This window comes from Pectinophora gossypiella, chromosome 1 (assembly GCF_024362695.1).
Source record: "Pectinophora gossypiella chromosome 1, ilPecGoss1.1, whole genome shotgun sequence".
NCBI classification, from domain to species: Eukaryota; Metazoa; Arthropoda; class Insecta; order Lepidoptera; family Gelechiidae; genus Pectinophora; species Pectinophora gossypiella.
The window spans coordinates 7,766,278-7,782,667 of record NC_065404.1 but is presented as its reverse complement, the minus strand read 5'-3'; the positions used below and the strand labels follow the sequence as shown (position 1 = coordinate 7,782,667).

At 37.7% G+C, this 16,390-nt stretch overlaps 4 protein-coding genes across 10 annotated transcripts; 2 read left to right on the top strand and 2 right to left on the bottom strand.

The window, feature by feature from the left end:
* Positions 1-159: 159 nt before the first annotated feature.
* LOC126369624 (uncharacterized) lies at positions 160-10,041 on the bottom strand. Of its 6 annotated transcripts, none has more exons than XM_050014170.1 (3): positions 9,937-10,041; positions 9,128-9,216; positions 160-966 (listed from the first exon to the last, which is right to left on the bottom strand). In XM_050014170.1, exons 2-3 carry the CDS (start codon positions 9,170-9,172, stop codon positions 160-162), a joined length of 852 nt encoding a protein of 283 aa, XP_049870127.1. In that variant the 5' UTR covers positions 9,173-9,216; positions 9,937-10,041. The 6 variants fall into 6 exon arrangements, with proteins under 6 accessions (XP_049870127.1, XP_049870108.1, XP_049870137.1 ...); XM_050014151.1 differs by lacking the exon at positions 9,128-9,216 and adding an exon at positions 9,398-9,487 and having other exon boundaries at positions 9,938-10,041; XM_050014180.1 differs by lacking the exon at positions 9,128-9,216 and adding an exon at positions 9,308-9,397 and having other exon boundaries at positions 9,938-10,041.
* On the top strand, positions 2,690-6,536 carry LOC126369278 (uncharacterized). The gene is made up of 2 exons (XM_050013640.1): positions 2,690-2,807; positions 3,213-6,536. The coding sequence occupies exon 2, from the start codon at positions 3,250-3,252 to the stop codon at positions 6,520-6,522; it is 3,273 nt and encodes a 1,090-aa protein (XP_049869597.1). The 5' UTR covers positions 2,690-2,807; positions 3,213-3,249; the 3' UTR covers positions 6,523-6,536.
* A 664-nt stretch (positions 10,042-10,705) lies between the features above and the next one.
* LOC126369498 (BTB/POZ domain-containing protein 6-A) lies at positions 10,706-13,769 on the top strand. 2 transcript variants are annotated; one of them, XM_050013942.1, is made up of 2 exons: positions 10,706-10,834; positions 11,601-13,769. In XM_050013942.1, the coding sequence occupies exons 1-2, from the start codon at positions 10,712-10,714 to the stop codon at positions 12,933-12,935; spliced, it is 1,458 nt and encodes a 485-aa protein (XP_049869899.1). In that variant the 5' UTR covers positions 10,706-10,711; the 3' UTR covers positions 12,936-13,769. The 2 variants fall into 2 exon arrangements, with proteins under 2 accessions (XP_049869899.1, XP_049869908.1); XM_050013951.1 differs by having other exon boundaries at positions 10,714-10,755.
* Positions 13,770-14,305: 536 nt separating this feature from the next.
* LOC126367107 (spermine oxidase-like) lies at positions 14,306-15,839 on the bottom strand. The gene is made up of 2 exons (XM_050010519.1): positions 15,691-15,839; positions 14,306-15,608 (listed from the first exon to the last, which is right to left on the bottom strand). The coding sequence occupies exons 1-2, from the start codon at positions 15,828-15,830 to the stop codon at positions 14,306-14,308; spliced, it is 1,443 nt and encodes a 480-aa protein (XP_049866476.1). The 5' UTR covers positions 15,831-15,839.
* Between the last annotated feature and the right edge of the window lie 551 nt (positions 15,840-16,390).

Genomic DNA, 16,390 nt, shown 5'->3' with positions numbered 1-16,390 from the left:
AAAGATAGATGAGTACTCTTTAGGGGGCATCAATAAGTAATGCCCACAATTAAAGACGTTGTCTGTATGCATAGCTTGCAATTGTAGAGGCCTTCCTTGGCTACCGTTGTCCAAATGAGTAGCCCGCAATCGTAGAAGTATTTCCTGGCCAGGTTGCATCTAAGAGTATGGTGCACTGTTATGAGAGGCTTTCTTGGCCACGTTAGTGCTGGCGTGCACACTGTTATGAGAGGCTTTCTTGGCTACGTTAGTGCTGGCGTGCACACTGTTATGAGAGGCTTTCTTGGCCACGTAAGTGCTGGCGTGCACACTGTTATGAGAGGCTTTCTTGGCCATGTAAGTGCTGGCGTGCACACTGTTATGAGAGGCTTTCTTGGCCACGTAAGTGCTGGCGTGCACACTGTTATGAGAGGCTTTCTTGGCCATGTAAGTGCTGGCGTGCACACTGTTATGAGAGGCTTTCTTGGCCATGTAAGTGCTGGCGTGCACACTGTTATGAGAGGCTTTCTTGGCCACGTAAGTGCTGGCGTGCACACTGTTATGAGAGGCTTTCTTGGCCACGTAAGTGCTGGCGTGCACACTGTTATGAGAGGCTTTCTTGGCCATGTAAGTGCTGGCGTGCACACTGTTATGAGAGGCTTTCTTGGCCACGTAAGTGCTGGCGTGCACACTGTTATGAGAGGCTTTCTTGGCCATGTAAGTGCTGGCGTGCACACTGTTATGAGAGGCTTTCTTGGCCACGTAAGTGCTGGCGTGCCCACTGTTATGAGAGGCTTTCTTGGCCACGTAAGTGCTGGCGTGCACACTGTTATGAGAGGCTTTCTTGGCCATGTAAGTGCTGGCGTGCACACTGTTATGAGAGGCTTTCTTGGCCATGTAAGTGCTGGCGTGCACACTGTTATGAGAGGCTTTCTTGGCCATGTAAGTGCTGGCGTGCACACTGTTATAAGAGGCTTTCTTGGCCACCTAAGTGCTGGCGTGCACAACGTTGAAGAGGTCTTCCTTGACCACCTAAGTGCTGGCGTGCACACTGTTATAAGAGGCTTTCTTGGCCACCTAAGTGCTGGCGTGCACACCGTTGAAGAGGTCTTCCTTGACCACCTAAGTGCTGGCGTGCACACTGTTATAAGAGGCTTTCTTGGCCACCCAAGTGCTGGCGGGCACACTGATGAATAGGGCCTTCTTGGCCACCCAAGTGCTGGCATGCACACTAATGAATAAGTCTTACTCGGCTAACTAAGTGCTGATAAGCACACCATTGAAAGGGTCATGTATAAAAGGGCAATTAACTGACATAAAGTAATACCTAAGAGTAACTAATAAGATCACATACGCTGGTGTTCAGCTAGAGTCATTAAGAGAGATAAACTTACATTCTGCAGGGTGATGTGTCACCAAGTAGGTGGTAGTTGTATCACCAAACAGTAGTTCATTTATGTTTCTTAAACTTACAGATGGAGAAGTAATCCGTATCCATGAGGTGAAAGGAAAGGTGTAAGGAAAGCCATATTGAGGATCTGATCACTGACATAGGAACCTATGAGTGAGTAAGAGTTACATCCTATCTACACATACTGACTGGTATTCGCGACGTCAGTCTAGTATGTGTGCATTCACATCCCTACAATAGATTCATAATTCTTTGATTATATACATAATTATAGATAGATATACACAAGTGTAAAAGAGTCGTCGCGACATGGAGATGCTGGGATATTAATGTCAGTCAGATCTAAGAGTGGTAAATGTGGCTTTCCTTCTCCTTTATTTATTCTGATATGATGATGTTTACAATTCATATGTGTTAGCATTATAATTGGCATTTGCTTGGTTATAAATAAGAATATCCATGTGTAAATGAGGCTGTAAGCTACCTAAATAAAATGAGTATAAAATAATATACATGACAAGGCATATAAGACAAGTTTTATGATGAAAATGAATAAATGTTCAAAATTGGTCATCTGACAGTAATACTGTAAAAGGGCACTAGATGGCGGCACTGGTCTATATTCGTGGTTATTACGAACGAAAATGAAAAAAAAATCTGAGGTGAATCCATAATTCTAGACACGATGACATTCTAGAATGATTACGAAGATTCATATTTTGGTTAAATATGTGCTGTCTTACAGAAAAGGTACGTAAAAGAGTTCTGTTGTAGAAAAATGATACGAAAATTTGATGAATGAAACGACGCCATTGTGGTAGAAAGCAGCGAAACGAGTTATGATCAAATGATGTTTTATTTACGAGATATTGTGTTTGTTTGTGTTGAAATACATTATAGAAAATGATTTTATGATTTATAATGTTGTTTACATTTATTTGTGTTCCCAAATGACGTGAATTTATGATTATTGGTGTGTAAAGAAAATACACCGGAAATACTATTTCTGTTTCGCGAGAAAGAGAGAGAAAGAACCTCAGTGTTGCTGTTTAATAAAATGATCCCGATAGTGGGTAAAATATTTACGAGTGGGTAAATAATACTAAGTTGAAGTTCATAATTTTGTATGAAATTCTTGGTTGTTGTAAACTGAATTACGTATAAATAAGAAGAAAAAATTGTGTGTATTATTTAATGGTATACGCTATTAATGGAGAGTTAAGAAATCAACATAATATTTTTTAAGGTATATTCACGAGAGAGGAATATTTTAATGTGATGTTGGCAACATTACTTTGCTCGTTTTCTTCAGAAAAGTTTGACATAGAGAGATTGAAAAGTTCTTATTTTAAATAAAATACCTTGTGATAAGAGTTAAATAGTGAATAGTTTCACAGTTTGTGATTGGATTTACTTGGTGAGTAAAAGAATTTGTTGAGATATCGTTATATTTCGAGATTTTCGTAAGATAAACTGTAAGATTGTAATCATGGCTGATGCAGTAAGTTTGTGTTTCTAAATATCGTATAATCAGTTTTCATGAGTGATATTGAAGTTGTTTTACATTGTAAACGCAAGTAATGAGCTTGTTTTATGATGGAATATTGTCGGTACATACATACGTACTTACGATAATTATTTTTGACGAGTTTTCTCTGTTGTGGACCGACGCCATTATATTTTGAATTTTCTAGCTAAAAAGAATTATAAGTTTATGAATGTACTTGTCGTAAAGAGCAATAATAGAATACTTACCTGATTACGATTAGAGAAAATCTAAATGTTTGACGTTTGAATACTTACTGTGTGTAAATATTTTCAGCTAAGAATCTTGTTGGCATATACCGGTCTACTTACGAATGATGGAGTCATTGATAATTTCTAGACTCCAAGATATAATAAATCATATCGAGATTGTGACGAAACAGTGCGAAACATTCTTACAAAAGGAAATAAGTGATATTGACAAACAGCAAGCAGAAATTGCTACCAAGAAATTGGAAAATCTTCATTCTCGTTTTTCAACTGAATTAAACAATTATTTTCGATTGAGTATCGAACCATCTGCTGATGACATCTCAATGTTTAGTGCTATTCAATTAAATTCCGAGGAAATTCTCATAGAGTTGACCATAAAGTTAAAAGATTTGCGTGAAGACCGAAGTGAACGGTCAAATAAAGCTACTTATAGTGAATTACCAAAATTGAACTTACCTGAGTTTAGTGGTGATGTGTTGCAATGGCAACAGTTCTGGGACCATTTCACATCAAATATTGATAGTAGACACTTACCGGACGTGGACAAATTATTGTACTTGAAGGCTTCATTATCTGGAGATGCGAAGAGAGCTGTTGAAGGATTAGAAACTACAAATAGAAACTATGAGATTGCTGTATCGATTCTTAAGGAACGATATGGTAAGGAACATTACATAATTGATGCTCACTATGCTGCCTTATATAAAATTAAGGCTGCGGACAAGACTGCTGAAGATTGTCGGAGAACTCTTAATGAAGTAGAGCGGCATCTACGAGTTTTAAATTCACTTGGTGAGAATACTAACCATAACCATCTGCGGTTTATTATTATTGAAAAGTTTCCTGAAGAGATAGTGTATGAGTTAAAGATGTTGTTAAAGACAGATTCTATTGAAGATATGAGAAAACAATTAGAGATTATTATTTCAGCAAGAGAGGATGCTAATAGAATTGCTCAAGAGAAAAGTCAAAAGGAAATTAGACATTACACTGTTGAGACATTCCACGGTACAGATAGTGTGAACCAACATAACCCGTCAAGCGGTTCAAGAAGGTTTAAGATTCAAGAACGTTTTAAGAATTTAAAGGATAAACATCAGGATTGGAAAATGAAAATGAGATTTGCTCCTAACTACAAAAATAATAATTACAATAATAATAGAATGCTTCCTAATAAAAGAAAATTTGAAAATTCATATGAGAAAGATATAAACATGAAAAAACCAAGATTAAATTGTATTTTCTGCTCAGGAGCACATTACAATGATCAATGTAAGACTGTAAGAACTATTAAGGACAGACAAATTAAATTAAAGGGCCGATGCTTTTATTGCTTTGTTCAAGGTCATTGGAGTAAGACATGTAAAATAAATAAAAAATGTATACATTGTGGAGGAAGGCATAACAGAGCTTTATGTCCAAAAGTTTGTGATTCTGTGAAAGTGAAAACATTGCATACAAATACTTCAGACAAATCTGGAAATTCTACAACGGTGTTACAGACAGCAGTAGTTACTGTATTAAATGAAAATAAATGCGACAAAGTGAATTGTCGGATCCTTATGGACTCTGGCAGTCAACGTTCATATGTAACAAAGAGGATTGCTACTGAATTGAATTTAGCTGTAATAGAAGAACACCATCTTTCCGTCTTCACCTTCGGGACTGATCAACCATTGGAATATGATAGTCCATTAGTGAAATTAAATATACTTACCAGAACTAACGAAGAAGTCGTACTGTATGCCAATGTTGTACCAACCATTGCACAGCATGTTAGTTATTCCGGAGAAGAACTTTATCATTGGAAAAATGAATGTATCTTAGCAGACGATGGTTCACTTGGTGACCAAGTGGACATCCTCATCGGCAATGACTATTATTTCATGGTTATAGACACAACAAAGAAACGAATAAGTGAGAACTTATTTTTAGTGGATTCTAAATTTGGATGGATGTTGACAGGGAAAACAGAAAAGAAAAATATAGATAATTTATCAGTTATTACTTACTTTCAATCAAATAAAGAAACAAAATTGAATAAACCGGACTTACCTTTAGACAACATGCACCTGAAGAACTTATGGGACCTTGAATGTATTGGAATTACTGACTCTCCCAACACTACTAAAGAGGAAGAAGCTATGAAGAACTTTAATGATAACACAAAATACAAGGACAAGAGATATTTTGTATGCTGGCCATGGAATAATAATGTTTCAAATCTACCTACTAATCTTGGACTAGTGACAGGAAGATTAATCAATTTATTAAGACGAATGGATAAAGACACATTAAAGTTATATGATGAGACAATTAGAAACCAACTTGAAGATGGAATCATTGAAGCTGTTCCCTCTGATGAAATAGATCACAGTATACATACCATACATTACCTGCCACATCATGGAGTAAAGACACCTGGAAAAGCTGTTCGTATTGTATATGATGCGTCAGCAAAACTGAAACAAGGAGTTAGTCTCAATGAATGTCTTCGAGCTGGACCAGTATTACTAGAAGATTTAACAGGATTATTGATAAGATTCAGATCTCATAAAACAGCAATAACAGCAGACGTTGAAAAGGCATTTTTACAAATTGGACTTCAAGATGACAGTAAAGATGTTACTAGATTTCTATGGCTCAAAGATATAACAAAAGCAGCTACTGATGACAATATTATACACCTTCGCTTTTGTCGAGTACCGTTTGGGGTCATCTCTAGTCCATTCTTGTTAAACGCAACTATCAAATACCATTTAATGCAGTCGGCTAATAAGGCTGTACAACAAGTTTCTGGTGACATATATGTAGACAATTTGGTTACTGGGACGAAAACGACATTACAAGCGATTACATTATACAACAATTTAAAAAGAGAATTTGAGAAGATATCTATGAATCTAAGAGAGTGGAGTTCCAACTCGAAAGAATTTAAAGAGAAGATACCAGATGTACTTGACAAAGAAGTTGTCAAGGTTCTCGGCTTAGACTGGAATACAAACAAAGATACAATCCAATTGAGACCAAACAATGTTGACTTACAAACTACTAAACGAGGAGTCTTAAGGACAATTGCTTCTACTTACGATCCATGTGGATTTGTTGCACCATCGTTGTTGTCACCAAAATTGTTCATGCAAGATCTGTGGAAAAGCAAAATTAAATGGGATTCAAAGTTACCAAAAGAATTATTTGAAGAATGGAGAAACATATATAATAATTTAGAAACTGAACAGGAAGAAATACCCAGATATTATACAAAGGACTTTGAAAGTAAAGAAAATCAGTTACATTGTTTCACAGATGCATCAACGAAGGCTTATGCAGCTGTAGTATGTATAGTAAATGAAAATGGCAAAGAATGTTCATGAAGTTACAAAGTCATTAATTAATAATAAAGAAGAAAGTAAAACTAGTAAACACGATAGTAAGTCAAAAGAAATAGAAGAAATGAAAAGAATACAAGAAACTTATTTTCCTGATGAGGTTAATATGAAAGAAACTGCTTTAAGTCGAAATCTACGATTATTTAAAGATGATGATGGTTTGTTAAGAAGCAAAGGAAGATTTGAAAATACTGAATGGTCGTTTGACATGAAATACCCAATTTTATTGCCCAAGAACTGTGACTTCACAAATAGTTTAATAAAGAGAATACATGAAGACAACTACCATGTTGGAGCCAATCATACATTGAGTTTAATTCGGAAGTTGTACTGGATACCACAGGGTAAAGCTCAAGTTCAAAAGATTATAAGACAGTGTTCGAGCTGTATCAAGCATGGAGGCGGTCCATTCAAACTTCCGCCTACTCCTGCACTTCCTGCTGAAAGAGTGAACTATAGTTCACCTTTTACATTTACTGGACTTGATTATTTAGGACCAATATTAGTAAAGACTGAAAATGGAGTTTCCAAGAAGTGGATTTGTTTATTCACTTGTTTAGCTGTAAGAGCTATACATCTAGAAATGGTACAAGATTTATCTGCTAAAGAAGGGCTACTTGCTCTAAGACGAATGATTTCTACAAGAGGGACTCCTGGTTTGATAATTTCAGACAATGCTTCACAATTCAAACTTATATCAGAGCTTCTAACCAATCCATACTGTAAAGAGAATAAAATTACATGGAAATTTATACCACAGTTATCACCATGGTTTGGTGGTTTTTATGAGAGACTAGTGAGTCTAGTAAAGCATTGTATGAAGAGAACATTGCATAAACATTTGTTAAATGACAGTGAAATCAATACAGTTATTAAAGAAATTGAAGCTATTTTAAATACAAGACCACTTACCTGTGTCGATTCAGAAATGGTGCATATACTGAAACCAGCTGATTTTTTGATGATGGGTAAATGTATCAGGACAGAGACAACAAATAATAAAGACATTCTTATTGAAGGCACAACAACGAAACAAGATTTGATTCAAGGCTGGAAAAGAGCTTTAGTAATTCTAGATGAGTTTAAAGACATGTTTATGAACCGATATCTTTCTAGTCTTCGGGAAAGATTTCAAAATTCATTAAAGGAGCCAAGAATTAAGTCTCAGTTAATACCTAAAGAAGGACAGGTAGTACAAATAAAAGGAGATACAAAAAATAGAGAAGATTGGAAAGTGGGTAGAATAGTCTCACTTACTACAAGCAAAGATGGATTTTGTAGAGTAGCTAATGTTAAAGTTGGAAACAAGATATATACGAGATCAATCACTCAGTTGTATCCGCTTGAAGTTGAGGATTTTGATAATGAGAATATTGAGAATAGTTCTGAAAATATTGGTCAAACTCTAAAGAGAACAAGAATAGTTGGTTCTGTGAATGATTCAAGGCCTATAGACATTCCTGAAGAGGTAATTACTAATATACAAAATAAAGATAATGATATAGAAATGGAAACTGTAAGAGACAGCACTAAACGAATAATTGATGGGGTTACTGAAGTTGTCAGTGAACCAGATAATGATATTACTGAAGTTGTTAATGAATCAGAAAATGATGTTATTGATGTTAATGAACAAGAGAATGATAATAAAGAGTCTAGACCGGTGCGTGCCGCTGCCACGAGAGCCCTGGAAAAGATAAGGGAATGGACGGCCAACTTGGTCGCCCTACTATGACAAGTTCTTCGTTCGTCGGGAGTGTCGTGACGAAGGCTGGTTGACGCCGTCACGATGTCCCTCAAATTCTTCGTTCGTCGGGAGTGTCGTGACGAAGGCTGGTTGACGCCGTCACGATGTCCCACAAATTCTTCGTTCGTCGGGAGTGTCGTGACGATGAGTCACGATTCTAAATATGGAATGTCACAAGTAGCAACACCGAAACGGAAGCCCGCTAATTTTTCTATCAGTAAGTGAATCTTGTCTATGTCTTAAATCTTGTCTTGACAAGCTAGTTTTCTAAGAAAGTAGTTAAAGTGAGTTTAACTTTCATATGAGTGAAAAAGTGCAGAAAGTCCCGCTGATGCTGTTACCAAAGCTACGTAGTGGTGATATAACTCCCTTTTATTATTCTGACTATAATTTTACTAACGATGATGCCAAATTCTGTTTAATAACTTGTGTTTAAAATGGCCGGCCGGCAATGCGACTTGTAAAGATAGATGAGTACTCTTTAGGGGGCATCAATAAGTAATGCCCACAATTAAAGACGTTGTCTGTATGCATAGCTTGCAATTGTAGAGGCCTTCCTTGGCTACCGTTGTCCAAATGAGTAGCCCGCAATCGTAGAAGTATTTCCTGGCCAGGTTGCATCTAAGAGTATGGTGCACTGTTATGAGAGGCTTTCTTGGCCACGTTAGTGCTGGCGTGCACACTGTTATGAGAGGCTTTCTTGGCCACGTTAGTGCTGGCGTGCACACTGTTATGAGAGGCTTTCTTGGCCACGTAAGTGCTGGCGTGCACACTGTTATGAGAGGCTTTCTTGGCCATGTAAGTGCTGGCGTGCACACTGTTATGAGAGGCTTTCTTGGCCACGTAAGTGCTGGCGTGCACACTGTTATGAGAGGCTTTCTTGGCCATGTAAGTGCTGGCGTGCACACTGTTATGAGAGGCTTTCTTGGCCATGTAAGTGCTGGCGTGCACACTGTTATGAGAGGCTTTCTTGGCCACGTAAGTGCTGGCGTGCACACTGTTATGAGAGGCTTTCTTGGCCACGTAAGTGCTGGCGTGCACACTGTTATGAGAGGCTTTCTTGGCCATGTAAGTGCTGGCGTGCACACTGTTATGAGAGGCTTTCTTGGCCACGTAAGTGCTGGCGTGCACACTGTTATGAGAGGCTTTCTTGGCCATGTAAGTGCTGGCGTGCACACTGTTATGAGAGGCTTTCTTGGCCACGTAAGTGCTGGCGTGCCCACTGTTATGAGAGGCTTTCTTGGCCACGTAAGTGCTGGCGTGCACACTGTTATGAGAGGCTTTCTTGGCCATGTAAGTGCTGGCGTGCACACTGTTATGAGAGGCTTTCTTGGCCATGTAAGTGCTGGCGTGCACACTGTTATGAGAGGCTTTCTTGGCCATGTAAGTGCTGGCGTGCACACTGTTATAAGAGGCTTTCTTGGCCACCTAAGTGCTGGCGTGCACAACGTTGAAGAGGTCTTCCTTGACCACCTAAGTGCTGGCGTGCACACTGTTATAAGAGGCTTTCTTGGCCACCTAAGTGCTGGCGTGCACACCGTTGAAGAGGTCTTCCTTGACCACCTAAGTGCTGGCGTGCACACTGTTATAAGAGGCTTTCTTGGCCACCCAAGTGCTGGCGGGCACACTGATGAATAGGGCCTTCTTGGCCACCCAAGTGCTGGCATGCACACTAATGAATAAGTCTTACTCGGCTAACTAAGTGCTGATAAGCACACCATTGAAAGGGTCATGTATAAAAGGGCAATTAACTGACATAAAGTAATACCTAAGAGTAACTAATAAGATCACATACGCTGGTGTTCAGCTAGAGTCATTAAGAGAGATAAACTTACATTCTGCAGGGTGATGTGTCACCAAGTAGGTGGTAGTTGTATCACCAAACAGTAGTTCATTTATGTTTCTTAAACTTACAGATGGAGAAGTAATCCGTATCCATGAGGTGAAAGGAAAGGTGTAAGGAAAGCCATATTGAGGATCTGATCACTGACATAGGAACCTATGAGTGAGTAAGAGTTACATCCTATCTACACATACTGACTGGTATTCGCGACGTCAGTCTAGTATGTGTGCATTCACATCCCTACAATAGATTCATAATTCTTTGATTATATACATAATTATAGATAGATATACACAAGTGTAAAAGAGTCGTCGCGACATGTGGGACACGGAACTGTTGATCACCTGTTGACATTCTGACCCAAAAATCATATTAAATATTAGAGTGTTTTCGCACTACATCAGATTCTAAGCCGAGCTGCAAATTATGTACTTTATCAGATATCGGATGTAGTATACAAGCTAAAAATACGTAAGTCCTCATCGTGCCCGATGAATCGCATAATGTAACGCGTTGAGATGAACGCAAAATATTTTTTTTAAGTTTGGCAGCACTGGTAATCAGCTGTCACTGTCAAACTGTCAATGTCAACTTTTTTGTTTGCAAACACGCTTTGGCTGATATTACAGTACGTAAAACTTAACATTTACTCGATTTATTACAAGTTTTTGTGTTATTCAAGGATTTCTAGTGTTTGTTTATCCAAGGTAATGTCGTAGTTAGTGTTATTATGTTTCGTTATTTAAAATCCTATATCATTATATACTTTGAAAAGAACGCACATCCCAAGTTTTCGATCACATCAAGTTCAAGGTTGGGCGAACCAGTTTTTACTTGGTGTAAAATATACTGGAGAGCAATATGCCCGGACGTTGACACCATTAATAATAAGTTTTTTGTTTATAAATTCTAAATCACATTGAATATTATGTATAACTTATTGTTTCCTTGATACATTTATTTTGTTCGTCAATCGTTCTAGTTCTTGCTAATTTAATTCGAAATTCGAATAGTACTCCAAGTACACAATGTAATTTTTGGTTTAGATAAAACTGCATATCTGCTGTTATTACTTGACATGGTAACAACAAAATTATATGGGGAGTACTCGAAGAAACAAAAACCCAAAGGTTGTCCACTCCAGCGTTTATTGCAAGACAGTATTTATTACAACAGTTGATTAAGCTAACATTGCTATGTTTAGAGTAGCCTAGAGCACCTAACAAACAGTCCCACAATGTGGATACTATCTGCAGGTCCCTATCCGTATGTATGATACTGTTGTCTAGAATCGGAGGGTCCCACAATGTGGAAGCACCCTTATGCAGAACAGCAACAGCCTATGAATTCTTCAAAATATGCCTTATGAATTCTTCAATGCCTGCCCTCATTAAATTAAAACAAACATTAAATTTAAACTACAGACAATTGAAAATAGATTTTACAAATAGTATCCACTTGTCTTTGTTACAGATGGACTACAAATCCAAAGAAATTATTCGATCAAGTTTATATGATCGAGTAAAGAAATTATTAGTTTCATATGAGTGGAGTGACTGCAGCTTCTCTATATCTGGTAAAGACTTCAAAGCACACAAGTTAATATTAGGAATCAGTAGCCCAGTATTTGAGGCGATGTTTTATGGACCACTGTCTAACAGCAACAATGTTATCATCACAGACATTGAACCGGATACGTTCCAACTTCTACTGAATTATATTTACACAGATAAGGTTGAACTTACTTCTATTGAGGAAGCTTTTGAACTCTTGTATGCCTCCAGAAAATATCTCCTTGAACAGTTAAGTGATATGTGTATTACTTATATTCAGAAAAATGTTAGTATTGATAATGTGACTACTATTCTGAATTACCCAGAATTTATGCAAGACAAAGAATTGATATCTACAGCACTGAAATTGTTTTGTGAACATGCAACATATTTACTTGAACACAAGATGGAAATCATATCACCTTCTTGCATGAAAACCGTTCTTAAAAGTAATCAAATGAACATAAAGGAAAAAGATCTTATTAAATATGTTTTTGAATGGACAACATTGTATTGTCAGCAAACCAGTACACCCATTGACAAGAGACATGATCTTTTGACCAACTGTGGGCTGTTCAAGTTGCTAAGATTTTTTACACTTTCTTTGGATGAATTAGATGAAATTACATCTGATGTCAACAATATACTTTCAACACAAGAATCAATATGTATAAAAGAAGTGATAACAGGATCTAAAGCCATAGATGAATTCATAGAAAGTTCATTAGGGTCCACTACCACCCCAAGAATGCCATTGAAGCTGCAATGGCACCATTGTCACCGTAGTCCTCTAAGGTCAGTAGCTCCTATTATAATAGATTTAAACAATTACACAGTTCATTCCAGAATAAGAACAAACAAGTCCATATTTGTAACATCTTTGTGCATACCAACCCAGATGGCTCCTGTGTTTAACTTTCGCAATGATGCAGTAAAGACATATTCTGAACAAATATCTGTTTCTATTATGGAAGAATCTGATGAGAAAGTAATTAAGTTCACCAATTTTATGAATACAGTTGAGTATGACTCTATGGTTGATATAGAGTTGTCTGAACCTTACTTTATAAAGAAAGATATATGGCATAAAATTAGTTTTGTGTGGCCTGGAAATAGACATTTAACTTATTCATATGTTGTTGAATATAAACACAGATATTATGAAGATCACAGAGTGACAATTGAATTTGAAGACTTATTTGTTTTACCTGGAAGCAGTGGCAGCTTTCTAAGTGGACTCAAGTATTGTTTATAAATGTGTTATAGGTATATAAATGTTAATATGCTAGAAGATTTTAGGATACCTAATATGTAAAAAAATGTGTTAAAACCTCCAAGTAAACCAAAAAAAATATGTTATGTTTAAGTTCTGTAAATTATAAGTAGGTATTTTAATAGTCTTTAAAAGCAAAATGTTGCCATAAAATTTAATGTTATTTAACTTCTTTATTATTACTCCCTTATTTTATGATAAATAAATGTAAGAAATTGAATCTCAATAATATCAGAAAAGATATTTGCGGTATTTGATATAAAAAACACTCCATTTAAATCAGGATTTATTATTATTTATATCTTAAGTAAAGCAAGATGAAACCAGTATTATAATGATTATTTTATTTATTAACTAATGATTCTATCGCGATCTGAGTCACGCAATATTCTCAGAAAATTACCTAAATTAGGTAGGTACTTTATTCACTACTTAATGTTTTTAGATAAAATAAATGTTTGTACCTATTTACTACTTCTATACAACGGGTTCTGGATCGATAAAATCACGGTGTTTACAATCTAATAATATTAGCTACCTACGTAAATACGTCGTCGACTCCTCAACTTATCAATACCTATTTATTCAAACTGATCAAAAACATACCTACATTAAACGAAGTGTCTCGAGTACATACCACAAACAAAAAAAAACATGTCAACTAGTTATTGTTTTTTTGTTAGCCACTTCGTGTTGGCGACGCAAAAAATAACGCTTGTGTGAGTTATCGTCTTAGATTGTATTTAGGTAGATTGTTAAGGAATCTGTATTAGCCACGATTTTCGAATTACTTATCAATAAATTATTGTATTTGAACATGTTTTTCTCTTATAATAGAACTGTTAACTATTAACACTATCTACAAATAGGCAGATTACGATCATGTCACGCCTCTCGTTATGTAGTGTGATAGATAAGGTTGACTTGAGGCGTTCTTTAACAAAACTTCGATCATATATTGTTGCTAAAAATATTCATTAGCGACACCACCGTAATGTTGGGACGCCACACCGAACGTAAAAATTAAAACCCAACTACGGAAAAAATATTATATTCGATCTAAAAAGTAGGTACGAAACACGGAAATATCTCTTTGAAATTCATCCGTAGTGATTTTAGGTGAGGCCTTGGTCGTATGTCAAGGTAAGCAAACTCTAAGGACATAATCGTAATCGATTACAGATCGATTACATTGGATCATACCTATGTACCTACTTATTACGAATTAATAAATGTCCAGTTTTGTTTAAATAAACTTTTTATTCTAATTCCGTAATTAACAAAACGATTATAGAACAACATACAAGTCATTTGGAATAATACTCTTGTAAATACAGAACAGCATGATAAGACTAACATGGCGGACCTTCGAATTTTTTTGTGAGCAAAATAATACGCTCAGCTTCACGGATACCGCTGAGTCTTGCCCCATGTACAGTCGCGAAGTAACCAGGCACGGTCGCTTCACCCGCGAACAGAAGTACGGGCGGAGTGGGTTCGCAGGGACCCGGCACAGGCGTGCCAAGCTCACACTGATGACTAACCAGAGAGCAACAACTCATGTAAGAGTATGCACCACAGAAATGTGGATCAGAAGCCCAACGCGATCGTAATATCATTTGAGGATAGGGAAGACATGGGTTGCCTGTGAATTTACGTAATAGTTGTGTCAGTCCTTCAGCGACATCAGTTTCAGACATGGATTCCATTACGGCGGCTTCTTGTCCAGAAATCCAGGCGCATAAAACATGTTTGCTGCCTGGCATCTCATCTATAGAGCTTACGCCTCTTGTCCAGTCTGATCTATTCGCAAGCTCTTCGGCGGACCATCCTAATTTTAAATTACCTTCATGGCATACCCAAAATGGTTCAGCATATTCCAGGAATACTTTGTCACTTAGGCCAAAGCCGAGATTGCAAATTGCATCCAATTTACACACCGGAAGAGGTGGTGCAAACAGTTTATCAGCCTGACATTTAAGACATCCGAGCGACAATGTTATGATAACGTAATCGGCACACATCTCTTCACCGTCACAGCACTTGATGAGCACGCGGCCTTCGCCCGTCTGGCCACTGCCCCAGCGGATCACACTCACCGCCTTGTTATATCGTATGCTATTGTCAGGCAGTCCTCGGAGCAAAGGTGCCATTACACCAACAAATCCGAGTGGAACGCGAACATTCCCGCCAGGTAGTTCTATATAACTACCGTACTGATCTGCACTGACAAGAGACAAGTCATCACCGCATCTATTCCTCAAAATATTGGTTAAACCGAACATTACTCGAGCGGCGTCATATCTCTGGTCCTCGGGAAAGTTGTGCAGTTCTTGTTGTATTCTTAGACCGATAAAATTAAGCAGAGTCCCGTGCATCCTCTCTCCGCCTAATCTAAATAAATTCGCAGCTTGTTGTTCTATTTGTCGGAAGGTGTGGTAAGCTGTTATTGTAACGGGTAAATCTACTGCTCTTCCTTCGCTAGTACAGAACAAACCGCGGGATTGATCCAGTCGGGGTAACGGTGATTGCAGTAATCGATCATGAGATGCTAGTGTGTAGACGGAATTAGGTAAAGAAGCGCCATAAATCCACTCTGCACCCATTTCGATGACAGCATCTCCAAGCCAGCATGAGTGGATTCGTCCACCAGGCCTGAAATTGGATTTGATATTAAATGTTTCTGATTTTGGATTTAGTTAAATAAGCTACAGTGAGTTGAGTATTATTGGGTCACCTCTCTTTAGCCTCGAGAACGACAAAGTTGCGTATCCCGCACTGTGTGAGGCGGTGCGCGGCGGAGAGCCCCGCCATGCCGGCACCCACGATGATGACGCGCGGCTCCTGGCAGGTGGGGTTGATGCTGCACGAGTCCATGATGCACTGCTCCTGCGGCGAGCCCAATGCGCTACTCATCGTACGCCGGAAGAGCCGAGCCGCTCTCTTCCCTTCCCTTGATTCCAAACATTTTATCGTGATGCGGAGGCCTCCTTTTAACAACACTTTCATATTGATATAAATAAATAATTAAGGAAAGTTATGGCCATTTACTGTTTTAATTTTACATCACACCGAATTTTGAATTTTGTCCTTATTATCTAGTTATTGAGACATATGTCACACCACAGAGCAAAAGGAAGAAGATTTCGTTGTTATTGTTTTTAAATGCGTTAATGGCCATCGCTATTTTTCCGTGGACTAATAGAGGTATTACTTGATTTTCATATTTCGTCACCTTGTTGAACTACATGTATTTTTAGACTAGGCACATATTTCCAAGGCCGTTGATAGCCGGTGTAAATTCTCGTTGAGGTCATTGCTTCGCTTCAGTCTGAAGTAAACCAGTCTCATGGTCATATCTACGACCGCTTTTATTCTATATAAAATGTCAGTGCCTTTTAAAAAGCTATCAGCAAATTCAGCAATAAGTAGGTACA

Bases quoted from the DNA above. Each gene is read 5' to 3' on its own strand.
- LOC126369278 (XM_050013640.1), top strand. From the start codon at position 3,250: ATGATGGAGTCATTGATAATTTCTAGACTCCAAGATATAATAAATCAT.
- LOC126369624 (XM_050014135.1), bottom strand. From the start codon at position 9,352: ATGGCCAAGAAAGCCTCTCATAACAGTGTGCACGCCAGCACTTACGTG. The intron at 967-9,127 runs GTGGCCAAGAAA...GCCAGCACTTAG, and splicing joins GTGTGCACGCCAGCACTTAC to GTGGCCAAGAAAGCCTCTTA.
- LOC126369498 (XM_050013942.1), top strand. From the start codon at position 10,712: ATGTCAACTTTTTTGTTTGCAAACACGCTTTGGCTGATATTACAGTAC. The intron at 10,835-11,600 runs GTAATGTCGTAG...TCTTTGTTACAG, and splicing joins CTAGTGTTTGTTTATCCAAG to ATGGACTACAAATCCAAAGA.
- LOC126367107 (XM_050010519.1), bottom strand. From the start codon at position 15,830: ATGGACTCGTGCAGCATCAACCCCACCTGCCAGGAGCCGCGCGTCATC. The intron at 15,609-15,690 runs GTGACCCAATAA...ATCCAATTTCAG, and splicing joins GTTCTCGAGGCTAAAGAGAG to GCCTGGTGGACGAATCCACT.